General features: G+C 39.1%; 1 protein-coding gene across 1 annotated transcript; it reads left to right on the forward strand.

Moving 5' to 3' along the window:
• On the forward strand, positions 1-27,429 carry LOC127570966 (leucine-rich repeat-containing protein 72). The gene is made up of 7 exons (XM_052016933.1): positions 1-224; positions 14,457-14,526; positions 17,273-17,354; positions 19,336-19,449; positions 21,009-21,071; positions 21,159-21,305; positions 27,076-27,429. The coding sequence occupies exons 1-7, from the start codon at positions 1-3 to the stop codon at positions 27,081-27,083; spliced, it is 708 nt and encodes a 235-aa protein (XP_051872893.1). The 3' UTR covers positions 27,084-27,429.

Consider the following 27,429-nt stretch of genomic DNA (forward strand, 5'->3'; position numbering starts at 1 on the left):
ATGGTGTATTTTGTGCACCTTCAGGCATGCTCCGAATATTGCGGAGTGCCTGGGACAGACTGGGCGTTGCACAAGGTGGAGCCGGCTGAACAACGTCCGACCAGCCCGCCGCTCACAATCGCCGCCGGTGCCCCGAACCCGAGGAGTGACATCACGTCGCCCAGCAACGGCTTCCAAACAGAAGATGGCGGCTGCGGCGGCGGAGGAGGTGAGGAACGGAGGAGGTGAGGAGCGGAGGAGGTGAGGAGCGGGGGTGGGAGGACGAGGGCCGACAGCTCTGCCCCGGCTTGTTGCTGATGCTGGCCCCAGTCTCCAGCCCTCTCCTCCGGTACCGGCTGGCACTGATGAGCCCCAGTTGGAAGCCAGGCAGGCTTCCACACACAACGATGCGAGGGAAAATAAAAGTTGTCGCTGTTGGAAATCACTGAAGAAAAAACAAAATACTGGAAACAGTTAGCAAGACAAGTCTGGAGGCGTTGCATATCAACGCGCGGAATTCCATGGATGCATTAGTCACGTAAATAGATACAGATACAATGTGATTGCCATTATTGAGACGTGGCTGCACAAGTGACCAAGCATGGGAAATGATCATGCCAGGGGTATTCAATATTAAGAAAGGGCAGGAAAAAAGGGAAAGGAGTGGTGTGACGTTGTCAGTTATGGAAGAAATACAATTATGAAGAACAATAGTAGCTCAGTTACCATTAAAACTCATATCGTAGCCTGATGTGGAATATATGTGGGTAGAACAGAAATAACACCAAGGGGAGAAAATGTTGGTGGGGGTCATATATAGACCCCAAACAGTAGTGGGGATTGTTATGTTTGTTCTTCATCAAGAGACAAACTTCGCTTGGGTTTAACATCTGAACATTTATTAAAACAACACACTGGCTGCAACAGACAGGCTGGCTTGCTCTCCCACTCTTGCACAGCCACTTCCTATTCTCCCATGTGACCCCTTGCATTGCCTACTGGGAACTGTAGTTCTTTATTATAACTACATAACAACACATAATAACACATCTTTCCCCTTTAAGGAAAAACAAACACAATACTTTGTCCTTATAAACCTGCCAAGAACCCTTGTCCACTCAGCAGCTTTCAATCAGTGTCTTTGGTGGTTTTATTGTCCTTTTTGGTCTGGTACTTGTTTTTGCAGGTGTGTTGCTTACATTTGCTGCATTACTATTGGTGTTTTCCTGGGAACTCTGGTCCACATGTTCATTTTCTCCATATGCTGGCCCCTTTGGTGTACTGACAGGGGACGGGTCACAACCATGGGTTGGAGCTTGTGGTCGTAGATCCACGCGGTTCCTCCTCAGAGGTGTCTCTCGCTCCGTCTGGATCTGGTATGAATGTGGATTTACTTCCTCTTGCACAACTCCTTGCATGGACCATGTGCCAGAATCATGATCTCGGATTCGCACTTGATCCCCAGGCTTCAGGACTGGTAGGCTTTTTGCTGTCTTGTGATTCTGTTTCTGTTTTTCTTTCCCTTCCTCTTTAGCCTGTTTAACCCTGTGTGCTCCTTCAGGTGTCAACAGGTTTTCATGTATTGGAAGGTTATTGCGTATGCGTCGACCCATCAGCATTTGCGCTGGTGAAAGGCCGTTCTGCAGTGGTGCACTTCTATAAATCATTAGACTTCTGTGGAAATCCTCTTGTCCACCTTGAGCTTTCTTCATGAGGCCCTTCACCACCTTAACTGAACTCTCTGCTAGGCCATTAGATTTTGGGTGATGTGGGCTTGAGGTTATATGTCGAAGCCCCCAAACATCGGCAAAGGATTCAAATTCACAGCTCGAAAATTGTGGACCATTGTCTGATACTACTTCACATGGAACTCCATGCCTCGCAAACACAGCTTTCAGGAACATGATAACTGCTTTGCTGGACGTTGATTGCAGTGTTGCAACCTCTGGGTAATTGGAAAAGTAGTCTGTTACAACAATATGGCTCTTCCCATTACAGTCAAACAAATCCACTCTTACTCTGAAATACGGCCTGTCTGGTACAGGGTGTGGTGTAAGTGGTTCTGCTTGCTGCTTTGGTCTGTAGGTAAGGCATATTTCACATGAAGCAGTGGTCCGGCTGATGTCTTGGTTCATTCTTGGTCAGTACATCACTTCACGTGCTCTATGTTTACATTTTTCCTCCCCAAGAGGCCCGTCGTGTATCTTCTGGTGCATCTCCTTGCATAGTGACACTGGAATCACAAACCTGTTCCCTTTGAAGACCATATATTTCGCTACTGACAGTTCGACTCTGCATGCCCAATAATCCCGAATACACATTGGACAGTCATCCTTTGCTGCTGGCCACCCTTTCTGTATTGTATCCTTGAGTACTTTCATTGTTTCATCTGCCTCTGCTGCTTTCCTAATCTGCTCTGTTCTATCCGGAGATACTGGAAGAGAGGTGACAATCATGTCAACATAGGCCTGTATATCTGCATTAACTTGTTGGTCACTCTTTTCTGTCTTGTCGACTGCTCGAGACAGCACATCAGCAGCAAACATATTTCCCCGGTGTGTAGATCATCTTCACATCATATTTCTGCAGCCTCATCAACATGCGCTGTATCCTCATGGGACAGTCATTCAGTGGTTTGGACATAATTGAGATCAATGGTTTATGGTCTGTCTCCACTTCAATAGCTTGCCCATAGATGTACTGATGGAACCTTTCACATGCATATGTAGTGGCGAGAAGCTCTTTCTCTATTTGTGCATAGTTGGCTTCTGCACTTGTTAAAGCCCTTGATGCATAGGCCACAGGTTGCCATGTGCCATCATGCTGCTGCAGTAGTACTGATCCAAGGCCGTGCTGGGACGCATCAGCTGATATCCCGATATACCTTTTTGGATCATAAAACTTCAGCACGGGCTCTTCAGTTAGGACCCTTTTCAACGTCTGGAAACACTCTTCTTGCTCATGAGACCAAATCCATTCATTTTGTTGCTTAAGGAGTGACCTAAGTGGTGCTGACACTGTTGACAGTAGAGGGATGAACTTAGCCAGGTAAGTCACCATCCCTAAGAAACGCCTCACCTCCTCTTTGTTTTGGGACCTCTCCATGTTTTTAATAGCTGACGTCTTTCTTGGGTCAGGCTTTACTCCCTCTTCAGATATGACATCTTCTATGAAGATCAGTGTCTTAACACCAAACTCACATTTCTCTTTATTTAATTTCAAATTGACATTCCTTGTCACGTCAAGCACTCATCTCAGTCGAGTATCGTGTTTCTCCTTGGTGGACCCCCAGATGATGATGTCATCCATTGTGGTCTCAACACCAGGTATGCCCTCAAAAATCATGTGAATGGTTTCATGGTAGACTTCTGGTGTGGACAGCATCCCATATGGCAGCCGAAGATAGCGATATCTTCCCTGTGGTGTGTTAAGAGTACACAATCTCAAACTTGCCTCATCAAGCTTCATTTGCCAAAACCCAGACAATGCGTCGAGCTTGCTAAACCATTTGGCCCCTGAAAACTGGGACATGATCTCCTCCCATGTTGGCAATTTAAAATGCTCTCTCTTGATGGCTTTATTGAGATCTCTTGGGTCTAGACATATCCGCAATGCTCCATTTTTCTTTTGCACAATGACCAGTGAACTCACCCAATCTGTTGGTTCTTCAATTCTCTGTATGGCATTCATCCGTTCCATGCATGCTAGTTCTTGTTTAAGTTTATCTCTAAGTTGAAATGGAACTTTCCTGCATGCATGGACAACAGGAGCCACTGCCTCATCTATGTGAATTTTGTGTACACCAGGGAAGCATCCGAGCCCCTCAAAGACATCTGCACACTCTTCCATGAGTGTTGTGTGGTCATCTTTGGTATGTGAAGCTACTATGAAAACTCTTTTCACTAGGTTGAGCTTTTCACATGCACTCAGACCTAATATTGGCTGTATTCTCTTTTCTACAATCAGTAGCTGTGATTTTAAGTGCTGCCCCTTGTGTTTAAAGGTCACCATACAGCCCCCTTTTACTGGAACTTTCTCTCCAGTGTAGCCTGTCACAGTTAATTTCACAGGGTAAATCTTACTCTTTACTGTGAGAGTCTTATAATCATCCATGGATAACAGATTCACCTGAGCTCCAGTGTCAAGCCTGAATGGAATTACTGTCTCATTCACAGTTACTGGAACAATCCATTCTGTTTTACCAGCAACCACAGTCTGTACAGAATCCACAAAGAATTCCTCCATTTTCTCATCAACTGTGTGCACCTTTCTCTTGTTAGCCCCAGCTTTGCAGCACCTTGCAAAGTGATTCTTCTTCCCACAGCTATTGCAAGACTTCCCATAAGCAGGACATATCTTTGGAATGTGTCTACCTCCACATCTGCTGCATTTGCTGTTTGAGCCTTCCTCTTTGCTTTGCTGTGCTTTTGGAAATGCCTTGGGAGCTGCTTCTCTGTTTTCACAGCATGCACTGTTGTGTCTGCTCTGTTCATCTCCTTAGCTTGTGCTCGTGTGCTTTCTGCTGACCTACACATATTCACTGCCTTTTCCAGGGTCAAATCTTTTTCAAGCAACAGTCTTTCTCTGAGTCTGTTATCTGGAATTCCACAAACTATTCTGTCTTTAACTAGTGAGTTTCTCAAATCTCCAAATTCACAAGACTTACTCAGTGTGTGAAGCTCAGCAACGTATTGGTCGAAGCTAACACCTCGTTTCTGGTCACAGGAAAAAAATTTATATCTCTCAAATGTGATGTTTTCACATGGGATAAAATATTCTTCAAATTTTTCCATCAAAGTGCCCAACTCAAAAGCTGTCTCTTCAATTTGAAAGCTGTTATATATGTCCAAAGCATCTTCGCCAATCATGTGCAGAAAAATAGATGCTTTCAATTTTTCATCGTTCCTTCCTGCTCCTCTAGCGTCTAAATATATGTTGAATCGCTGTTTGAAGCGTTTCCAATTATCAGTTAGATTGTCAGTAAACTGCATAGGCTTGGGAGGACTTAGCTTATCCATAACGGGAACTCTCGGCCTCTCACCTGAATCTCTCTCGGTAAATCCAGTGACTGCTGAACTTCAGGAACAATGTGCTCCCTCGCCACGCCGGTCAGCTTTTTCTCCTTTTTACAGCTTTTCTTTTGTACTCACTAAGTCTCTTTCTCAACTGCACACAGTATTCATTTAATTTCCTTGTTCAGACCTCACACCAACTTCTGACACCATGTTATGTTTGTTCTTCATCAAGAGACAAACTTTGTGTGGGTTTAACATCTGAACATTTATTAAAACAACAACAACAGACTGGCTGCAACAGACGGGCTGGCTGGCTCTCCCGCTCTTTCACAGCCACTTCCTGTTCCCCCATGTGACCCTTGCGTTGCCTACTGGGAACTGTAGTTCTTTATTATAACTACATAACAACACATAATAACACAGGGATGGCATTAAACAGAAATTAGATTCAAGACTGTGGTTGATAGAGCTCTCACCCATATCTCTGCCATTTCCTGCACCTCCGCTCTCACCCCCACCCCTCCCAGACCCAACAGGGATAGGGTCCCCCTTGTCCTCACATTCCATCCCACCAGCCTACGTATCCAACACATCATTCTCCGCCACTTCCTGCCATCTCCAGCAGGACCCCATTACCAAGCATATCTTCCCCTCCCCACCCCTTTCTGCCTTTCGCAGGGACTGCTCTCTCTGCCACCCCCTAGTTCACTCCTCCCGCCCCACCCATCCCGCTCCCACCCCAGGAACTTTCCACTGCCCCTGACATCGGTGCAACACCTGCCCCTACACCACCTCCATCCAGGGACCCAAACAGTCCTTTCAGGTGAGACAAAGATTCACCTGCACCTCCCTTAATATCATCTACTGCATTCGGTGCTCCAGGTTTGGCCTCCTCTGCATTGGTGAGACCAAACGCAGACTAGGTGACCATTTTGCAGAACACCTGCACTCTGTCCATAACCGTGACCTGCATCTCCCCATTGCCAGTCACTTCAACTCCCCCACCCACACTATCACTGATATGTCAGTCCTCGGCCTCATCCACTGCCAGGAGAATTCCAAGTGCAAACTGGAGGAACAGCACCTCATTTTCCAACTTTGAACCTTGCAGCCTAACGGCACGAACATTGAATTCTCCCACTTTAAGTAATCCTCACCATGCTTCTTCTCTTCTTCCCTTTCCTAGCCTATCTCTCTTTTTTCTACCTTTTTTTTCCTTTCTCTCCATACCTTTGATCCATTCCCCAGTGGATCTGCTCTCCCCTCCTCCCCCAACACCTGCTTATCACTGTCTCTTCCCTGCATCTACCTATCACCACCTTGTGCCCACCCTGCCTCCCCTCTTTTGTCCACCTATCACTGCTCTGCTTTTCCCTTTTATATATTGGGCTTCCCCTTTTCCTATCTTCAGTCCTGAAGAAGGGTCCTGCCCGAAACATTGACCACCTGCTTTTCTCCATGGATGCTGCCTGGCCTGCTGAGTTCCTCCAGCATCATCGTGTTTTTCATCTAGATTCCAGCATCTGCAGTCCTTTGTTTCTCTCGAAATTAGATTCACATGTGATAAGGGTACAGCAATAATTACGGGTGACTTTAATCTACTTAAAAATTAAACAAACCAAACTAGCAATAACATCGTAGAGGAGAACTTCCTGGAATGCATTGCGATGATTTTTTTGTACAAGTGTTGAGGAACCAACTTGAGAAAAAGCCAACCTAGACTGGGATGAATTAACCACTTGTTAGAGGCCCCTTGGGGAAGAGTATACATAACATGATAGAATTCTTAATTAAGGTGGAAAGTGAGAGAGATGATTCTGAGATGAAGGTTCTAAAATTTAAATAAAGGAATCTTTGAAGGTATGAAGATTGATTTGGCTATGATAGATTGGGGACATTACTTAAAGGGTTGAAAGTGTATTGCAATGGCTAGTATTCAAAGAGCGCATGGCTGAATTGCAACAATTGTTCTTCCTATCTGGCACCAAACAAAACAGGAGAGGTGACTCAGCCATGGGTTACTACAGAAATTGAGGATAGTATTACATTCAAGGAGGAGAAATATAAAATGGCCAGAAAGAGCAGCAAACCTAAGTATTGGGAGCAGTTTAGAATTTAACATAGGCAGATAAAAGATTGATCAAGAAAGGAAAAATAAAATATGAGAGTAAGCTTGCAAGAGAGCATAAGAGCTAACTATAAAAGCCTCAGTATGTGATACAGTATGTGAAGAAGAAGAAAAAAAGAAAACAAATGAAGGTCCCTTGCAGTCAGAAACTAGAAGAAATGACAAACCAATACACACATTAGTTCTGTCTTAACAAAGGAAGACAGATATAGGTGAGAGGGCGAAACTGAATGAAATTAGTATTAGGAAAGTGGTTATGGGGAAATTGATGGGATAGAGGGTGGATTCCCAGAGCCTGAAAATTATATCCCAGAGTATATAAGGAGGTGGCCCTAGAAATAATAGATGCACTGTTGGTCATTTTCCAAAGTACTATATATTTTGGAAAATGACCAACAATACAGAAAATAGCTAATGTAACCCCATTATTTTAAAAAAAAATGGAGGTAGAGATAAAATGGGTATTTATAGATTATTTAGCCTGATGTAAGTAGTGGGGAAAATACTAGAGTCTTGTATAAAAGATGCAAAAGTACAGCACTTGGAAAACAGTGACAGGATTCGACAGTCAGCATGGATGTATGAAAGGTAAATCATGCTTAACTGGAATTTTTTGAGAATATAACAGAATAGATGACGAAGAACCTGTGGGTGTACTGTGTTTGGATATTAAGAAGACTTTTAGTAAGGTCCCGCATGAGAGATTAGCATGCAAAATTAAAGCTCATAAGATTGGAGGTAAGGTACTAATTGGATAGAGAGCTTAATGGCAGACGAGGAATTAATGGGTCATTTTTGGAGTGTCAGGCAGCAACCAGTGGGGTACCGCAAAGACGTGTGACAGACCCCAGCTATTCATAATTTATGTTAATGACTTGGATGAGGGAATGCTGTGAAATCTATCCAAGTTTGCAGTGGACACAAAGCTGGGTGAGAATATGAGCAATGGAGAGGATGCAGAGATGTTGGACGGGTTGAGTGAGTGAGCAATTGCAAGGCACTTTGGTGACAATAATCTTGTACCCCTTCCTGAATGGTGATAGACTGGAAAAGGGTTACAAGATCTGGTGTCCTTGTACATCAGTTGAAAATAATCAGTTGATGAAAGTAAACATGCAGGTTCATCTGACGGTTAAGAAAGCAAATGGCACTTTAGCATTCTAGGTGAGAAGACTTGAGTACAAGCACAAGGATATCTTGCTGTGATTGTACAGGGCCTTGGCGAGGCCACACCTTGAGTGCAGTTTTGGTCTCCTTATCTGAAAATGATGTTCTTAATAGGGAGCGAGTGCAACAAAGTTTCATCAGACTGATGCCTGCAATGGCAGGAATGATTATGTGAAGAGAAAATGGGTTCATTAGGCTTATATTCATTGGAGTTTAGAAGAATGGAAGAGTATGTCATTGAAACTTACAAAATTCTAAAAGGACTGGACAGATTACATGCAGGAAGAATGTTCCCAATGTTCAGGACCAGGGGTCACAATCTAAAGATAAGTGGTAGGCAGGTAGGGTTGAGATGAGGAGAAATTACTTCATCCAGGGAGTTGACTTGTGGAATTCCCTACCACAGAAGGCAACTAATGCCCAATTTTCAAGAATCAGCTATAGTTCTGAGGGATGAAGGGATTAAGGGATATGGAGAGGAAGCAAGAATAGGGTACTGAATATGGATCATCACTATGATTGTATTGAATGGCAAAGCAGATTTGAAGGGCTGAAACATTGTTCCTGCTCCTGTTTCTCTGACTTGCTGAAGGATGCCACTCAGCAGCTAATGCTTCAGGTTAGTGAATCAACAAAACTGTCCAAATGTAGATCATTGATCTGAACCTTAACCCTGTGTTCGTCTCCACAGATGCTTTTGGAGTTGCAAGGGAATTCTAACACTTTCCGTCTGACTTTAGATTTCTAGCAGTTGTTGTGTCTTTCTTTTGGATTTATGACCTTGAAACTATTGGTTTGTCCTTTAAGAAAGAGAATATGGCCCAAATGTGACAAGGGAACAGCCTAATAAGCATCTCAGTAGCTAGGGAAGCGTGTTAAGTGCTGGACCTAACACATGCACAAAATAAAAACTCATCGTTCACATCAATGTGAGTATGCAGACATACTTTGAGAGAACCTACCTCACGTACATGGAATTCCAGCTCTGAAGCATTTATCCACATATGCAGTATGGAAACCAAAATTACATATGTGAAGTTCCGGAGGAAGGCTGTATGACTAGAAAAGGGTCATCAAAGCATCAATGTCCCATCATCAATAGGTTGCCCTGAGGGCCATACACCAAACTGGCCAATTCATACTGACTTATTTTCAAAATTTATTTGAATTCCTAATAGAACCTTAATGGTTTGATGCCTTTTGCTCTGTAAATTTTATTATTATCTAGTACAGTGACATTTTCTCAAACTTGGGCTGATTTTTCTGTGTCATCTGCCCATCTCATTCAAGCAAATTAACTGCTGAGGTTACTCCTATTTTATCTGTTTCAAATACAAACAAACTTGGAAAAGCATATAAACTATTTCTTTGTACACATGCATGTAGAATTGGGCACCTACTTAAAGCTATAATAAACTTTATTCATTAAAAAGGAGTATGGAATTACAATATAGGAGTGCAGAGAGGGAAGGACTACAGTGGAAAACAGACATGCAGCTACTTTTCTCAATCTAATTAATTTCCTTTATGTCAGATAAACTTTGAATTTGAATGCAGACAAAAGCACTTCTTGGTCAATAAATGAAACGATAAACCAAATAAGAATGGGAGGATCCCTGTCCATGTAGTGTTGTGTTAAGGGGGCAAGAGGTCCTCCCATTCTTATTTGGGTTTAGGTTAAGAAGGAGAAAGGCAGAATTTGGGATTTTGATAATTCAAAAGAGAAAGTTGTTGGTGAAAACTGACTAAATTATTAACTATCTGGCAAATGCACTCTACACAAACTTTTCCCACAACAATTTCTTGAGTCTACACTGTCTATACTTCCTACTGCCTCAGAAAAGCAACCAACATAAAAGATGCCTTCCACCCCAGTCATTCTCTCTTCTCTCCCCTTCCATAGGGCGGAAGATACAAAATTGTTACTGAAAACATGCACCACCAGGCTCAAGGACAGCTTTTATCCTGCTACTATAAGTCTCTTGGACAGACCTCTTGCATAATAAAGATGAACTCTTGATCTCTCAATCTACCTTGTCATGGCCCTTGCATCTTATTTGTCTACCTGCACTGCACTTTCTCTGTAATGGCAACTGTAACATTATATTCTGCATTCTGTTAATGCTTTTGTACTATCTTGATTAGGCCACACTTAGAGTACTGTGTCCAGTTCTGGTCGCCTCATTATAGGAAAGATGTGGAGGCATTGGAAAGGGTGCGGAAGAGATCTACCAGCATGCTGCCTGGATTAGAGAGTATGGATTATGAGGAGAGACTAAAGGAGCTAGGGCTTTACTCATTGGAGAGAAGGAGGATGAGGGGAGACATGATAGAGGTATACAAGATATTAAGAGGAATAGATAGAGTGGACAGCCAGCGCCTCTTTCCCAGGGCACCAATGCTCAAAACAAGAGGACATGGCTTTAAGGTAATGGGTGGGAAGTTCAAGGGAGATGTCAGAGGGAGGTTTTTCACCCAGAGAGTGGTTGGTGCATGGAATGCGCTGCCTGGGGTGGTGGTGGAGGCTGATATGTTGGTCAAGATCAAGAGATTGTTAGATAAGCATATGGAGGAATTTAAGATAGAGGGATATGTGGGAGGAAGGGGTTAGATAGCCTTAGGAGTGGTTTGAAGGTCGGCACAACATGGTGGGCTGAAGGGCCTGTATTGTGCAGTATTTTTCTATGGTTCTATGGATGTACTTATGTTTTGGAATGATCTGTATGGATGGCATGCAAAACAAAATTTTTCACTGTATCTCGGTACATGTGACAATAATAAACCAATTACCAATTGAGTCTGTATTTATAATAGACATTGCTTATTTTGGTGTGCCTCAGCTATGTATCTCAAGTTATTTGTCTGCACCACAGAGAAACTTATAATGGATGTTGATTATGTTAGTGTGCCTCAGCTATGTATCACAAATTATTTGTCTGCACCACAGAGAAACTTCTCTGGTCCATTTCTATTTCTGTTTCCCAAACTTTTGTTGGTTTGCTATTCAACTGTTAATACAAAATAAAGTTATTGTAAAGAAAGAGTGTGTAACTTAGAAATGGAGACTAATTTTCAAATTGCACAAAAAGAGTTGAGACCAAATGCATTCTTCAGGTGAGGAAGGTAAGAGGTCAATGTCATTATCTTAGTCTCCTGCAAATTATTTTTATCTGGCTGCCTTTTTGTTTTGTAATTGTCATTAATAGTTCAAAAGCCAAATTTATGGCTCTTTGAAAGACAGTGAGTAGGCAAAGCATAAACACGTTTTTGCAAGACAGAAATACTCTGTCTTTTGCACATCATACCCTTCATATGTCAGGATGTAGCAAAGCACTTCAGAGTATGAGTGATAGAGTCATCGACCACAAAAGCAGGCCCTTTGGCCCACCCTGTCCATGCCAACCATCAAATACCCATTCATACTAATTCCATTTACTTCCACTTGATCCAGAGCCTTCTGTGCTTTGCCGATTCAAGTGCTTGTCTAGATACTTCTTAAATGTTGTGAGAATCTCTGCCTTCACTACCCCCTCGGACAGTGCATTCCAAATTCCAGCCACCCTCGAGGTGAAGCTTACAACTCTCTACCTTATCTAAGCCCCTCATAATGTTGTCCACGTCCATCGGGTCTTCCCTCGGCCTTTTCTGCTCCAAGGAAAACAAATCCAGCCTATCCAGTTTCTCCTCGTAACTGAGACACTTTGTCCCAGGTATGATCCTAATGAACATTCTCTGTGTCCCTTCCAAAGCAGTCATGTCCTTTCTATACTGTGGCAGTCAACACACAATATTCCAGATAGTCAATAGTTGAGTTTACTGTCATATGCACAACTACATGTATGCACAGGTGCAATGAAAAACCTACTTACAGCAGCATCACAGGCACATAGCATCATATAAGCAGCATTCACAAGAAAAGCATAAATTAAACAGAAATTATACCCAATTTTTACAAGAAAAAACAAAATTAGAACAAAAATAAACACAAAGTCTATTTTAGTGCAAAGTGATCAAAGTGGTCATAGTGTTGTAGTGATTATCGTTGTGCTGGTTGGTTCATGATCTGAATGGTTGAAGGGAAGTAGCAGTTCTTGAACCTGGTAGTGTGGAACTTCAGGCTTCTGTACCTCCTGTCCAATGGTAGCTGGAGAAGATGGCATGGCCCAGACGTTGATCTTTGATGATAGATGTTGCCTTCTTGAGGCAGCACCTCCTGTAGATACCACTGATGGTGGGGAGGGATGTGCCCATGACATACTGGGTGAGTCCGCTACTCTCTGCAGCTTCTTTTGTTCCTGCGCATTTGAATTGCTGTACCAGATCGTGATGCAACCAGGCAGGATACTTTCAATGGTACATCTGTAGAAGTTTGTTAGAGTGTTTGGTGACAAGCCAAACTTCCTTAACCTCCAAAGAAAGTAAAGATGCTGGCCCCACCAATGTTTTATAAAGCTGTACCATAATTTCTCTGTTTTTATGGTGAACAATTTGCACAAGACAAGATTACAGAAATAGCAAGGTGATAATTGACCACACCATTGATTTCAGGAATTTGGTTGTGGGCTAAATATTGGAGCAATGTTAGAGCAGGAATATTTCATTGTTCTTCTTCAAATAACAAAATGACACCTTTTATATATTGTAATGCCAGGTGGGATCTTGGTTTAATATCTGAAATACAGCACCTTGAATCCTTCAATGCTGCATTGAAATGCCAGCTTAGGTTATGTACTCAATCATTTGGAGTGGGGATTCTTTAAAACTTTAAACGTTATTTATATAGCACGCTAACAAGCCCTTCCGGCTCAATGAGCCCACGCCACCCAATTACACTCAACTGAGGAACGATTGACTCATTCACTTACCAACCAAGTCGTGATTAAGGCACTGCAGCATCAATACTGGTCACATCACATTTGTATCTCCATAATAAATAGAAAAAGTTGACCCAACATTGATAAAGATATGACAATTGGAAGCAAGGTTTTGTTGAACTGCATGCACATTTTGCTGTTTAATACTAGTTACTTTCTGGTATTGCACATGGAGAATCAAGTTTGAATTATTAAGCTTTAAATAAAGCAGGATTGCAGGGAAGTCATATGTAGTTGTGACTTTTTTTAATGTATTGAACAAAATTCATAAGATGGGATGTGGCAAATAGCACCATTTAAGCATCACCACTTTCTTTTGATAGGCTTTCAGTTGGAAACAAATACCATGAATTAAATGTAAATGTAAGTTTCATGAGCTTGTGGTCCAAGAATTACTTTTGCCATTGTGATGTACAATTGTAGGTTGTGGTGTTATTTTTCCATGTATTTTAAATAATGTCCTTTAAAAAGAACTAGAAATAAATGGTGACATTAATGTTCATTTTTTGTAGTAATTTCATTTTAACAAAAGTAAAAATGAAATACTAAAGAAGAGAGTGATTAAGGAAATGTGCTAACAATAAAATATTTGGATTTAAAATTAAATGCAATTTTTATGTTTTATTGAAATTAAAAACAGGTTATAGAAAATCAATTAAGACTCTACAAAATTAGAAAGAATAGCGATGTCATTGAACTTTATCTGGCCAAAGAGTAAGTAATATAATTGTTTGTCATCAGACCTTAGTCAGTAAATAATCTGACATTAGAAGGACTTTCCGTTGTTGTTAATTGTTTTTTTTAAACTTATAATTGGAATTAGCACAATATTTCCACATTATTTACGTTAGCAAAGGATTTAATACCAGAATATGTTTTAAAAAGAGTAGAAATTTATGAATGAAAAGTAGGAAAAGTTGGCTATAAGAATAATGATTTTATGGAATGCTAGCAGAGAAAGAAATTACCTTCTGATTTACTTTGTGGCCCCTCAAAGCACACCAATCATCTATAAAGTCAGAAATGCAATGGAATATTCACCATTTGCAAACAGTTCCAATAACTTTTGAACCTCAACCCAATCCAGGATAGAACAGTTGAATTAATTGGCACTGTCATTACTGTCAATAATTGCATAGAAATCAGCAGTAGGGAGGAGGAAATTAGGAAAAGTTATTTGCTGGAATTTTATTTCAACAGAAAACATTGTTGTGAAGTGTCTCTATATGTTTATATTATATCACATTTTAATGTAGTAATTAAAGCAGAAATTTGTTAAATAATTTTTTTTAGAGGACTAACAGAAGTTCCTGACTTGTCAAGATTTAAACAGTTGAAGTATTTGTGGTTAAATCACAACAAGGTGAGTGAGAATTTTTGTAATGACTGCTCAGTTTAAGGTTTGTGCTAATCTGAAAACATATTTCAGGACATCACTTGTAAGTACTACTTTCTTTATCATCAGTTTGACTGCTGGCTGGATCAGAGATGTGTTCTGTAATTAGTGGATAGACAGCGAACCATCCTTTCCTGGTCCTTTCCATTGTACTTTCTGTGCATTGATCTAGATTTTTTGCCACTCATGATGGCAAAGCTATTACCATTTGCCTTGATAATACTCTGAAACAGAATACGACTTCTGGAGCATCCAATTACGTAGTTAATCATCGAAATCCAGAATGTTGCTTTCAGTGAGATATTGCAGCTTTCTGTAGGATAATTTGCAGATATCAGTGAGCACTTCTGATGTTTGCAAACTTTTCTTGATGTAAAGTATCCTGAAAATCTTACAGTTTGCTGTCTGAGTTGTAACTGATTTTTTTTAAATGGCATATTAGGCTATAATCAATGCTTACCAAACTCTTGTCTCTTCTGAAAAAAAATTGTGTGGATTGTAATTCACCAAATACATACTGCAAAATATAGTGCACTTAAAATAATAAAACTTTTGTATTCTTTTATTTTCTAGTTTTTATTTATGGAGGAATCACATGGTAAACAAACTATAAATCTCAATAATAGATTTTCTGCTCAGCCAGATACAACTCATGCAATGTTCACCAAGTTCTTTAGTCTATTTAGTGAGTTCACTTGAATTAAAACTCCAGTTCTGTAACTTTGTCCATGAATGGATAGGTCATCTTCAGAAGAAATAATTGCAGCAGTTATCTTAAGTAAAGACATCATTTTCTATGATAATATGAATTTGGACAGTGATCATGAGAACAATTTTTAAGCCACAACTAATGGACTATCTTCTCAATAAATTATGTGATTTCAGAGGACAATCAAGTTGAAAGAATGTGAATTGGTTAAACATAGGAATGTTAACCTTGTACACATATATTCTCCAATGTGTGCAGCATTGCTCAAACTAGTCAATACTTGAAAAATAGTCAGCTTTGTGGCTGAACCACTATATATGAAAATTGGGTGACAATTGAAATTTCTCTTAAATTGAAGTTGGATTTTTAAAAATTTCTGTAGAAGTCACAACAGTGATATGGGCAACTTGTCAGACAAAATTGAAAGCAATAAGACACTTGTTGAAGATCTTAGAAGAGATGCCTTTGAACTTTGTTGCTATGGATAGAACAATAGTGTTAACAAATAATTGTCCTCAAAGCACATGACAATTTTGAAGTAATTGACTTTGTTCTCAACATACAAATCTGATGGATTTAGCACATTGGGTAGAAATTTCTCTAAGTTGATCTCCATGCTCAAAACATACAATACATTACATCCTGAATAGGTGCTAGAATTATTTGGCAGCAAAAGAGACCATAGATTTGTCTATCTCATTTGTTCTCAAAATAAAGTGATTGCTACCAACAACCAAAATAAGTATTTTATAAGGGATCAAAGAATTGTTCTAGTTTGACTAAAAATGTCTCTGTAAAACTTGTTTAAGCCTGATCCATAATGTACGTTTATGAAGTCGATGGGATTTTAACATCTGCACAATAAGATCTTTTAAGATTTTTGTACAAAACAGTAATTGATTTGCTTTGTTGCAAACAACAGAAGGAGAGAACGGGCATGGCCACATTTAAATACAAAATGGTTATCTTTAGTCTAGCAAGGCAGGCTGTGCTAATGGACATTTCTTTCTTTGTATTCTTACTCTCTGACTGCCTTTATCTCATAGCTTTTGTTCCATTTTTCTCTCTCTAACTGCCCTATTATTTCATGACCTCTATAGGTTATCACTACAGCATCCCTTTCCTCACCCTATCAGAGATACCCCCTTTGTCTATCCAGCCCTCCCCTATCTTATCTGCAACTTATAACTAACATATTCTCTATTTCTTAATGGTGGGTCTTTGACCTGAAATGCACTGATACTGCCTGATTTTCTGAGTGCTTCCAACATTTTCTATTTTTATTTCAGATTTCTAGCAGTTGTATTTAGCTTATTTTCATTTCAGATTCAACAGGAGCATTTCAAAGATTCACAGCCTTCAGAGAAAAGAAATTCTTCCTCATTTCAGTCTTAAATGGACAACGCCTTATTCTGAATCAATGACCTTAGTTATATACTCACCCAAGAAGCATTCTCTCATCAAGCCCCTGTTAACTCCTCTCATTAGATCTCTATTGTTACAGTATGTTGCCGTATATGTCTCAATAACATCAAGTCTAATTCTTCTAAACTCCTAAACTCAATCTGCTCATTCATTCCTCATGAGACATCCCCTTCATCCCAATAATCAATGTAGTGAACCGTCTTTGAACTGCCTCCAATGCAAGTATATTCCTTCTTATTACCAATCAAATAATTGTGTGAAATTATTCAAAGACTGTACCTCAATAATGATATGTTGTTGTGATGCTAACATAGAGAGATGAATAGTTTTGTAACATGGTGGTAATATGCCCTTGTTTTGTTAATATTTTCATTTTTCATTGTATCCCATCACTGTTGTCAAAACATTTTTTGTCATTCTTTATGTGCCCATCGAGGCACCCTTTAAATGTGGTGAATATGTCTGTCTCTACCATCCTTCTGGGCTGTGAGTTCAAAATTGTTCGCTAGTTAGTGGGTAAAATAATTTTATTTCAATTATCTTGTATTGAATCATTCTGTTGCCATTTGCTTATTGTAGATTAAAAAGATAAGTTCCTTGAAAATGAATTATTGCCTCAAAGAACTGTACTTACAAAACAACCTGCTCACTGATTTAACAGGTAAAGTACATCTTTTCATGAGTAAAATTAATTTAAAATTATATTCTTTGCTGATTTATGAATGTTACGTTTTTAAGGTTTTAGTTTGTAATCTATGTTACTTTTCATGTTTTTATTGTTTTTATTACCATTGGCATCTTTATAACAAGCAAAACAATGTAGATGCTGAAAATCTGAAATAAAAATGGAAATAGGATTAATTTAAAACTGGGAAATAGGATTAATTTAAAATTAATTTTTGGTAGTGTGGACACGATGGGCTTCATGGTCTTTACTGTAAATTTCTATGATTCTATGAAAATTGTTAAAATGGCTAACAAATGTTATTAGTTAATTTAAATAAAAGTTAGACTCTTTCACTTTTGTTTAATATCCAATAGTGCAATTATCACATTCACCTATTACTGGCATAATGGCCCAACCATTATATTGTAAACAATTACCCACATAACTTACTGTTGTAGGAATGTAATGAAAGTTCAGTCTGCACTTTAAAGCATTAGAGTATACAAATCAAAGTATGAGGAAATAAGCAGCAGAGGCCCCATATATAAAATATATTGTATATGGGACCTCCGCCTCTTCATGAAATGCCAAAAATGAATCGAATAGAACGTAGACTTTCCAAAGTCAAAATACTGTAGATGCTGGAAATGCTCAACAAGTTGGACATCATATGTGACAAAGAGAGTTAGCGATTCGATCAGTGAATTTTCATCAGAACATATGAACATATGAATTACGATCAGGAGTAAACAACTATGCCTCTTTAAGGGGTGACCTTATAGAGGTATGTAACGTCATGAAGGGCATAAATAAGGTGAATGGTCATAGTCTTTCTCCCAGGGTAGCAGAGTCTAAAACGATACGGCATAGGTTTAAAGTGAGAGGGGAAAGATTTAAAAGTAACTTAACGGGCAACTTCTTCACACAGAGGGTGGTAGGTATAATGGCACAAGCTGCCAGAGAAAGCTATAGAGGCAGGTAGAGTTACAATGTTCAAAAGACATTTAAAAGTTTAGAGAGATATATGTCAAACGTAAACATATGAGACTAGCCCAGGTAGGGAACTTGGTTGGCATGGACAAGTTGGGCTGAAGAGCCTGTTTCTGTGCTGTATAACTCTATGACTGAGCCCTTCAAAATTGTTCTGCCATTTAATAATATCATGACTAATCTGATTGTAACCTCAACTCTGCATTTTCATCTAACCCCAGTAATCCCCCTTACTTATCAAGAATCTATCTACCTCTGCCTTAAAAATATTCAAAACCTTATTTCTACTGCCCTTTGGCAAATGAGTTTCAAAGATTCATAAATTTCTGAGAGAAAGAAGTTTGCCTCATCTCTGACTTAAATGAGTAATCCTGTATATTTAAACTGTGACCTCTAGTTCTTGATTCTACCAGAAGAGGAAAAGTCCTCTCCACATGCACCCTGACAAGGCCTGTTTCAAGTTTCCTCTGACTCTTCAAGCCCTGCATATCCATTCTTTCCTAATAAGACAATCCACTCATTCCAAGCATCAGTTCAGTAAATCTTCTCTGAACTGTTTCCAACACATTAACATTCTACATTAACTAAGGAGGCTAAATGGCAATTTAGTCCTTAAGTTCTGTCTTTTACATTGTTCATACTAGATGCACTGTTACTATGGTGCATGTCCCCCAGAACTCTGGTTCATTATATTTTCAAAAAAACTGATTTTTGTCAGTACTTCCACTCAACATTTTCCATCAGACTGTCTAGGCATTTACTTTATTTTAAACAAATTTTGGGAGGTGAGTACAGTTGTGTGGCTGCTTCTTTCACATGCATTTAGTGCAGTGATAAAAGGAGAATTTCTCCTACAAGTTCACTAGGTGGCTTGTTCAATATCATAGTAAATGGATGCTTGTGGTTTACCAGGTAGTTTATGTGCTCAAGGTTGTTAATGAACTTGCTTACATGAATATAATTGGGTATATATTTTCTATCTTAGGTACTCTGAAACACTTGACATCCTTGCAGATATTGATGCTACACAACAATTGGCTTACTAAGCTGGAGAAGGTCGTAGCAGAATTAAAGAAATTGAGGTGGTTGCACACATTAAGTAAGCAAATTTGTCTGTCTTAGGGATATTAAATACTTTATTTGTCAGACCTGATGCAATATTCTGACAATTGGTGTAGCCAATAAATAGAAAAAAAATATGTACTGTCATTCAGTTTTTACTTTTTACAGTAAAGCTCTGATAATCCACTTTCCAGCTATTTGGAAATCTTGATGGTTCAGCATCTGGCTCACCGGGTGCTGATACCTGAACTGCCCTTAACACACTGGGGCCCCAATTCTTGCACTGCCCTTAAACCATGATTCCTGCTCTCTCCTTTAACTTACCCGCCTCTGTTTTCCATGCTCCCTTGTAACTCACTAGGCCTTACTTCCCATGTTTCGTTGAAACTTAGCAGGTCCACTGAAAAATGTATTAATATACTGTGCAACATCTAAAATGAAAGTGAATTAAAAGTGTGTTGGAGTATTAATTGGAATACATCCGATAGTCTGAAAAGTCTACACAGTTGCTACCAAAACCCCAAGCATGCTGGATTAATGGAGTTTCACTGTATAAACAGAAGTAAGATACTATTAGGTTTTTCAATGGCTTTCTGCAATGAGATTTTTCTGTGACTTAAAGTAAGACATATATTGTTAAATATTCAATTAATGTCCATGACTAATGATAAAAATACTTAAGCTATTGAAACATGGACAGTTGCAAAGTATAAATATGATTGCTGCTGTGGTACTTTGGTTTTTAATTAGTTGCTTTACTTTACTTACTCAAACATAAGTACTGTTCAGCCTCCCAGTCTCTATCCTTGAGATTATCCAAAACGTTGCTACTCATCTTCTAACCACCATTTTCCACTCGTTCATCACCCTTGAGCTTGTTGATTTCTAGTCCACCACCATCTCACATTTTAAAAAAAAAAGTTCAGGCCCTATTTTTTGTGGTGGCATAGCAGCACAGCTCCATGATCCAGGTTCGATCCTCACCTCGGGCGCTGTCTGTGTGGAGTTTGCACATCCCCCATGTGACTGCATGGGTTTCCCTGGATGCTCCGGTTTCCTCTCATAACCCAAAGACATGCCTAGTATGGTAAATAGCAAAAAGAGTTGAAGAGGACTTGATGTGAGAGAGAATAAGTTGCAGGTTACAGGGATCCAATGGGATTGCCCTGCTGGGAGTGGGCATGGAGTCAATGGGCTGAATGGACTCCTTCCATGTTGTAATAAGTAAGCAACTTAAAGTTCTCTTTTTTTCAGTTCCCTCCAAGACCATGCCTCTCCTTTCTCTACAATATCCTCCAGCTCCATAATGATCCAAAGTGTCTGCTTTCTTCCAATTCTGGCCCATTTGCACTCAAATTTGATTTTTGTTTGCTTATTTTATGATTACTTAATACTTATGTTGGTATAAAACCCTTAACTTCAGTGCATCAGGGCTGTTGTTTGCTTAGATGGGCCTATATATATAATTAAAACAACTTTCAGCATTTAAATATCAAGGCATGAACATAAATGCAGTTAATTCACTTTTCCTAGTTTCATTTTTAAGATATAAATTTCACTCTTTTTTAGATTTATTCAATAATCCTTTGACACAAGATCAAGATTATCGCCTGTATGTCATCTACCACCTACCTTCAGTGCAGCTGCTTGATAGACAATGTGAGTTATTCAAATTTTCTTAACTGAAAATTCTGAATTCTGGTTGTTGTCAAAGTTACAGCAGGTACTTGGGTTTTGCTTATACAGACATACTCCAGAGGGAACGGGATGCTGCATTGGGTTTCTGCAACCAGGACCAAATGCGAATCCGTCAATCTGTGGCATTTGGGCAGAGGATACAGACTCATTTACTTAAACAGACAGCACCAAAGAGAAGTAATTATATATATCCAGGTGGGAACTTGTATATTATTTAATATTTATAATTGATATATAACATTTTTAACAGTAAAGAATGTGGAAGTCATAATTAGCAGTAAATAGTGTTACCAATCTATACCAATGTGTGAATTATTAAAGATGATAATTCCATAATAACTTTTTCATGTCCTGTCACATTGTTCATGAACCATAGAAGAGGGTAGCCCTTGAGTGTAGAGGAGCTGGATCTGATTGTTCACACTAGTACATAACTAAGTTATTGCCAGTAAGGTCACTACTGTCTATACTGACAATAAATTCCATTCTCCCAAAGGTTATGATGTACTTATAAATTGAGCCACATCCTTATAGAGGGCCACACTTTTCCACATCTGTTGTTGATACATTGTATTATTGGATTGAAGAAGCTCAAATTCCAGGTTATTGTTTCACCATTTCTTTTAGAATTTTGCCACCTTACATCTATAAGGGACGTGTTCTTGGGTCCATGCACTTGCACATTAGATGGCTTTGGTGCTGGAATTATCAGAAAATCATGCTCCTTCACTGGCCGATGTAATTTATCCATTAATCATTCTGTTAAGACCAAAGCTATGTTGCTTTTCATAACTTTTTCTTTAAGTTCAACATTTACCATGTTTCCTCCCACATTCTAAAGATGTACGGGTAGGTTAATTTGGGGTTTAAAATGGGCGGTGCAGACTCGTTGGGCCGGAAGGGCCTGTTACCATGCTGTAAGTAAAATTTAAAAATTAAAAAAAAAATTTAAGAATGAACGCATAATCTGATGAATAGATTTTTGTGTTGGAAAGTGACATCATTAATGATGACAAGATTTTTGCTCTTAAATATTGGTAATATGCTTTTGTGTTTGTATGAATTATGTTTGTTTCAAATAAGCAAATATTTTTTGTGAAAAGTGATTAGCAAATTAACAGGAGAACACTTGTTCAGAAAAAGTAGCTGAATTCCATTCGTGTAATTGAAAGTTGAAGCTTGAGTTGTTCCAAAGTCTCAGACATCTAATTTTAATGATTTATATGTTCAAAAAAACTTCAAAAGCCTTATGATTTCTATTGTTGTAAAAGTGTGTTTACCGCAGCACTTTTGGAAACTGCCAAAATAAATGATTAAGTGCAAAATACATTATTATTCCTTTTGTTCTTCAAGTTAGTAAACTAATTATTACTTCATGAGTTAGGCAGAAGTCAGAAATATGGAGGAGATTATGGGACAGCAAGGTGATTTTTGTTTAAAACTTCATGTTAAGGTTAGAAACTCTAGCATTCACACCCTGTGAAATTGACAAAAAAGGTGAGATATTTTCAAGTAAGGATGCTGTGTGATTTGAAGACGAACTTGCAGATGGTGGTATTCCAATACGCCTGCTGCCCTGTTCTTCTTGGTGTTTAAGATTGCAGGTTTTCAAGGTGCTGTTAGAGTAGCCTTGGAAAGTACATTTTATAGATGGTACACTTGGCAGCCTTGGTATGCAGGTGGTGGAGGGACTGAATATTTAAGCTGGTGTTGAGATTACCAGTCAAGAGATTGTGTGATATTTGTGCCTTTATAGCATGGAGGGATTTCCTACTATAGATGTAGAAATGGACAAATGAAAATATTACTGTCTTCAAAATGTTAATATTTGTGCTGAGAAACTGTTACAGGTCAGAAAGCTCATCCTCTGCAGCTACATTTTGGAAGGTTATTACTTTTTCATGATTTGCAATGGCAGTGGGTGAGAGTTCCCAATCCTGCTATGTTGTCAGAAGTGGATCCTTACAGTATTACGCTCATTGTAAAAATGTGCAGAATCAGTTGCAAAAAACCAATTGCATATTTAAGATAAATTGATCCCCATCTGCCTATTGCGATGAATTCCATTTCACTTCTTTGAAAAAGAACAAAGAAATGCCCTGATATCCTGGCCAAACTCTCCTCCCTCATCTGATATTGCTGTCACACAACCAGATTAAATAGACCCTTATCATCCTGGACATGCCCTCTTCGCATTACTACCAGGAAGGAGGTACAGGAGCCTAAAGACCCATACTCAATGTTTTAGGAACAGCTTCTTCCCCTCTGCTTTCAGATTTTTGAACGGTCCATGAACCCACGAACACTATTTCGTTATTCCTCTTTAGCACTATTTATTTATTTTGTAACTTATAGTAATTTTTATGTCTTGCACTGTACTGCTGCTGCAAAGCAACAAATTTCACGACATATGTCAGTGATAATAAACCTGATTCTGATTCGTGTTTCATTTTTGACTTTGAATCTTAGAATTTTTCATCTTTGTAAAAGAGAAATTACAATTCTTAAGTATTTCCACCAGGTGGCAACATGTCATCCTGAGAGAATGTATTTATATGTTGGGTTATGTTATTTTGTAACAGTACCAGTCAAGTATTTGCTTTTATTCATTATTGATAGATTTGTGGTTATTCCAGGAAATTAGAATTATTTGTTTCATTTGCATTACTTTGTGCTATATATTCAAATTACAAGCTAAAATTTTAAAAGCAAGGATGTACTGCTGAGGCTTTATAAGACGTCGGTCAGAGCGCATTTGGAATATTGTGAGCAATTTTGGACCCCGTATCTAAGGAAAGATGTGCTGGCCCTGGAGAGGACCCAGAGAAGGTTCACAAGAATGATCCCAGGAATGAGGAGTATGAGGAGTGTTTGATATCTCTGCGTCTGTACTCAATGCAGTTCAGAAGGATAAGGGGGGATTTCATTGAAACCTATGAAAGGCCTGGATAGAGTGGATATGGAGAGGATGTTTCTATTGGGAGAGTCTAGTAATCAAGGGTTCAGAATAAAGGCACGTCCCTTTAAAACTGAGATGAGGAGGAATTTCTTTAGCCAGAGGGTGGTGAATCTGTGGAATTCTTTGCCATAGAGGGCTGTGCAGACCAAATCTTTGAGTGTATTTCATGCAGAGATTGATAGGTTCTTGATTGGTAAATAGGTTAAGGGTTACAGGGAGAAGGTGGGAGAATGGTTTGAAAAACAACTCAGCCATGATTGAATGGTAGAGCAGACTTGATGGGCCAGATGGCCTAATTTGCTCCTATATCTTATGGTCTTATAAGTGTTGTATAGAAATGACTGAATATTGCTGGAGTTATATAGCACCATTGCAACATGACACTCATTAGTAATAAATAACAGGAGATTTCCCAAAACGAGACCTGTGCATTGATGTCATGTGGGAAGTAACCAGTGAGCAACAGGTGTAACGTAAGTAGTTAAGTTGAATTCCATTCATTACAAATATATCTCAGTATGTAGCTGACCCAAGTGAGTCAGTTGTCCTGAGAGAGTGCTATCCCCATGGTGGTATTAATTAAATAGTTTCAGAATATGGACTGAGAAACCAGGGAAGAGCAGTAGATATCAACAAATCAGGATGGGGTATGGCAAGTGGAGAACTTGGAGGTTATAGTATTTCAACAACATGCCTGATCTTGCCTTCGGTATACAGCTGGAAGATGCTGTTGATGTAAGTTGCTGTATTGGGTCCTGCCACAGCGCCTTCTGTTCACTTAAGGTAGAGGGAGTGGATAATGAGCTTGAGTAGAGGACCACCAATCTGTTCTCCATAAATGGTATTGACATCCTAGCGAGATGTGAATATTCCATCACCTCCTTGGCTTCATGTGGTCAAGCAGTTGATCTCATTTTATATTCTCATTTTTTTTCTCTGGCAATCAGCAATTAGGTTCATACCTGGACAAAGGCTGAGTCTAGCTTTGTAACTAGGTACAGTCTGTCCCTGTGTTACAAATGTCCAACTTATGGACACCCGTACATGTGAACAAGCTCCCATAATATTATTAAATTCAAAAATCCAATGTACAAACATACATCCATTGCTATGAATGGCAGAACTAGTTTCCTCTCTCTCTCTACTTATAGTAATTGTTCTTTCTTATTAGTCTTATGTGCTTTTGATGCCATTCATTGCAATACTGTGGAGGTATGGTTACCAAATTGAGTGATTTTTGTGTATTTTCTAAATAACAGACAAAATCGACTTAAGGACATCTGTAAAAACAACCTGTTTGTTACCTGGGGAAGGCCAAAAGAATGATGGGCCTCAAAATTGTTGAACTGTTTGAATAGTTGCCACTAGATGGCATCATTAATGTCCTTTCAATGGTTTGCTGATTATTCAGACATGAATAATTTTGGGATTAATAATAAAAAAAATTTAAGTACCCTGAAGGCTCATCACTTCTTGTTAGCAAAGAAACTTTGTACTGACAATAAATGGCAACTCTGCAGAATTTATATTTTGATTTAGAATGTTGCTCGTGGCTGTCAAAGTGGGCATGTAGTCTACTGACCAATCCCATTTGCCTTTGAGATGTGGTAAGTGGCGTAACCATAGTGAGAAAAGTGGGGGTGGAATTGGGGCATAAAACCAAAAGTATGTGCAATTATGTAAAAGAAAATGAATATCTTAATAAAGTCGTTCAGTCAAGAAGATTTCACTCCAGCAGCTCTGTTACATAATAGAAATTCAGTGAACTGTCTCCAGCATTCAATCAAGCAGCTAGATATTGTCACTAACAAGATCACTTAGAGTGCTAAATTTATTTTCCAGTAGATTTCTGTGCATTAGTGTGTTTGAATAAAATTATAGCATGAATGACAAAATCAATTGATTCCTTAAAATAAAGAGTTAAGACCAAAATCAGAAAAAAACTCAAAAATGTTAAGGCCATCCTTCATCACCCTGTCCAACAAATCACCTGCCAGTTTGTGCTTCTCCCTCTTCCCCTATCCTTTTATTCTGGCTTCTGCCCTCTTCCTTTCCAGTCCTGATGAAGGGTTTCAGTCTGAAACCTCGATTGTTTATTTCCCTCCATAGATGCTGCCTGACCTGCTGAGTTCCTTCAGCATTTTTTGTTCATTGCTCCAGATTTCCAGCACCTACAGTCTCTCTTGTGTCTCCAAATAGATAGTTTACTTGTGTGTTTCTCTAAAATCAGAGTACCTAGATTTCAAATCCTAGAACAATTTTAACAAGTGGCTCACAGTATCAGTGCACAGGAACACTATGCCTACCCCTGACTATGTTAACTTAGTTGCATTTCTAGAGATCAAAAGTTGATCCATCTCATTGGCTGAAATTTTTAATGACTCAACTTAAGCAATTTGGTTGGACACTGATTTTAAAAAAAACCCTGAACTGAACCAAAAATAAAATCCAAAAATTTTAAGTCCTTCTGATTATAGATGAGGCAGCAGAACTTGATCAGATCATGTTTCTGCTCTATATTGTTGGGTAGATGCTGGAATCATAGCTGCACAACTGAAATTGGAATGGCTTGATTGAGGACAGACATGAGGAGCAGCTAGTTTTAGATAGAAGAGTAAAAAGCATTTCTCATACCGTTTGTCACAGTGGTTTACCAGAATTCTGCTGCAGATTTTAGTGGCACTTAGTTGGCTGTAATTTTTTCTTAGTCTGAGCTACTTGGAAGAGCAGAGTTACATAATGAAAAATGTGGATGTCCATCTTTTTGTAATCTATCTGATTTTCTATTGAACTTTTACGATGGCTCTAGAAGTGTCTGCCATTGCAGTAATTGTACTAATTCAGATATCTGTACGATTTCCTGGTGACTAAGTTGATGAAACAGTCTCTTCTACCAGTGTTTGCAAAATGGGTGTCTCCAGCATGCTAGAATGTATTGTTTGTGGAAGGACAAGTAAAGAGCTCTTTAATAAGACTTCTGTGTTTGTTTGCTTTGTTTCCACCTAGTTGACTGAAAGTTTTTGTGCCAGGCTCTAACAATCAAAGACCCCTACCCACCCGGGACATTCTCTCTTCTCTCCTCTTCCATCCGGTAGAAGATACAGGAGCCTGAGGGCATGTACCACCAGACTTAAGGACAGCTTCTACCCCACTGTGATAAGACTATTGAATGGTTCCCTTATACAATGAGATGGACTATGACCTCATGATCTACCTTGTTGTGACCTTGCACCTTATTGCACTGCAGTTTCTCTGTAGCTGTGACACTTTACTCTGTACTGTTATTGTTTTTACCTGCACTACATCAATGGACTCTGTACTAACTCAATGTAACTGCACTGTGTAATGAATTGACCTGTA

Source organism: Pristis pectinata, chromosome 5 (assembly GCF_009764475.1).
Source record: "Pristis pectinata isolate sPriPec2 chromosome 5, sPriPec2.1.pri, whole genome shotgun sequence".
In the NCBI taxonomy this organism is placed as follows: Eukaryota; Metazoa; Chordata; class Chondrichthyes; order Rhinopristiformes; family Pristidae; genus Pristis; species Pristis pectinata.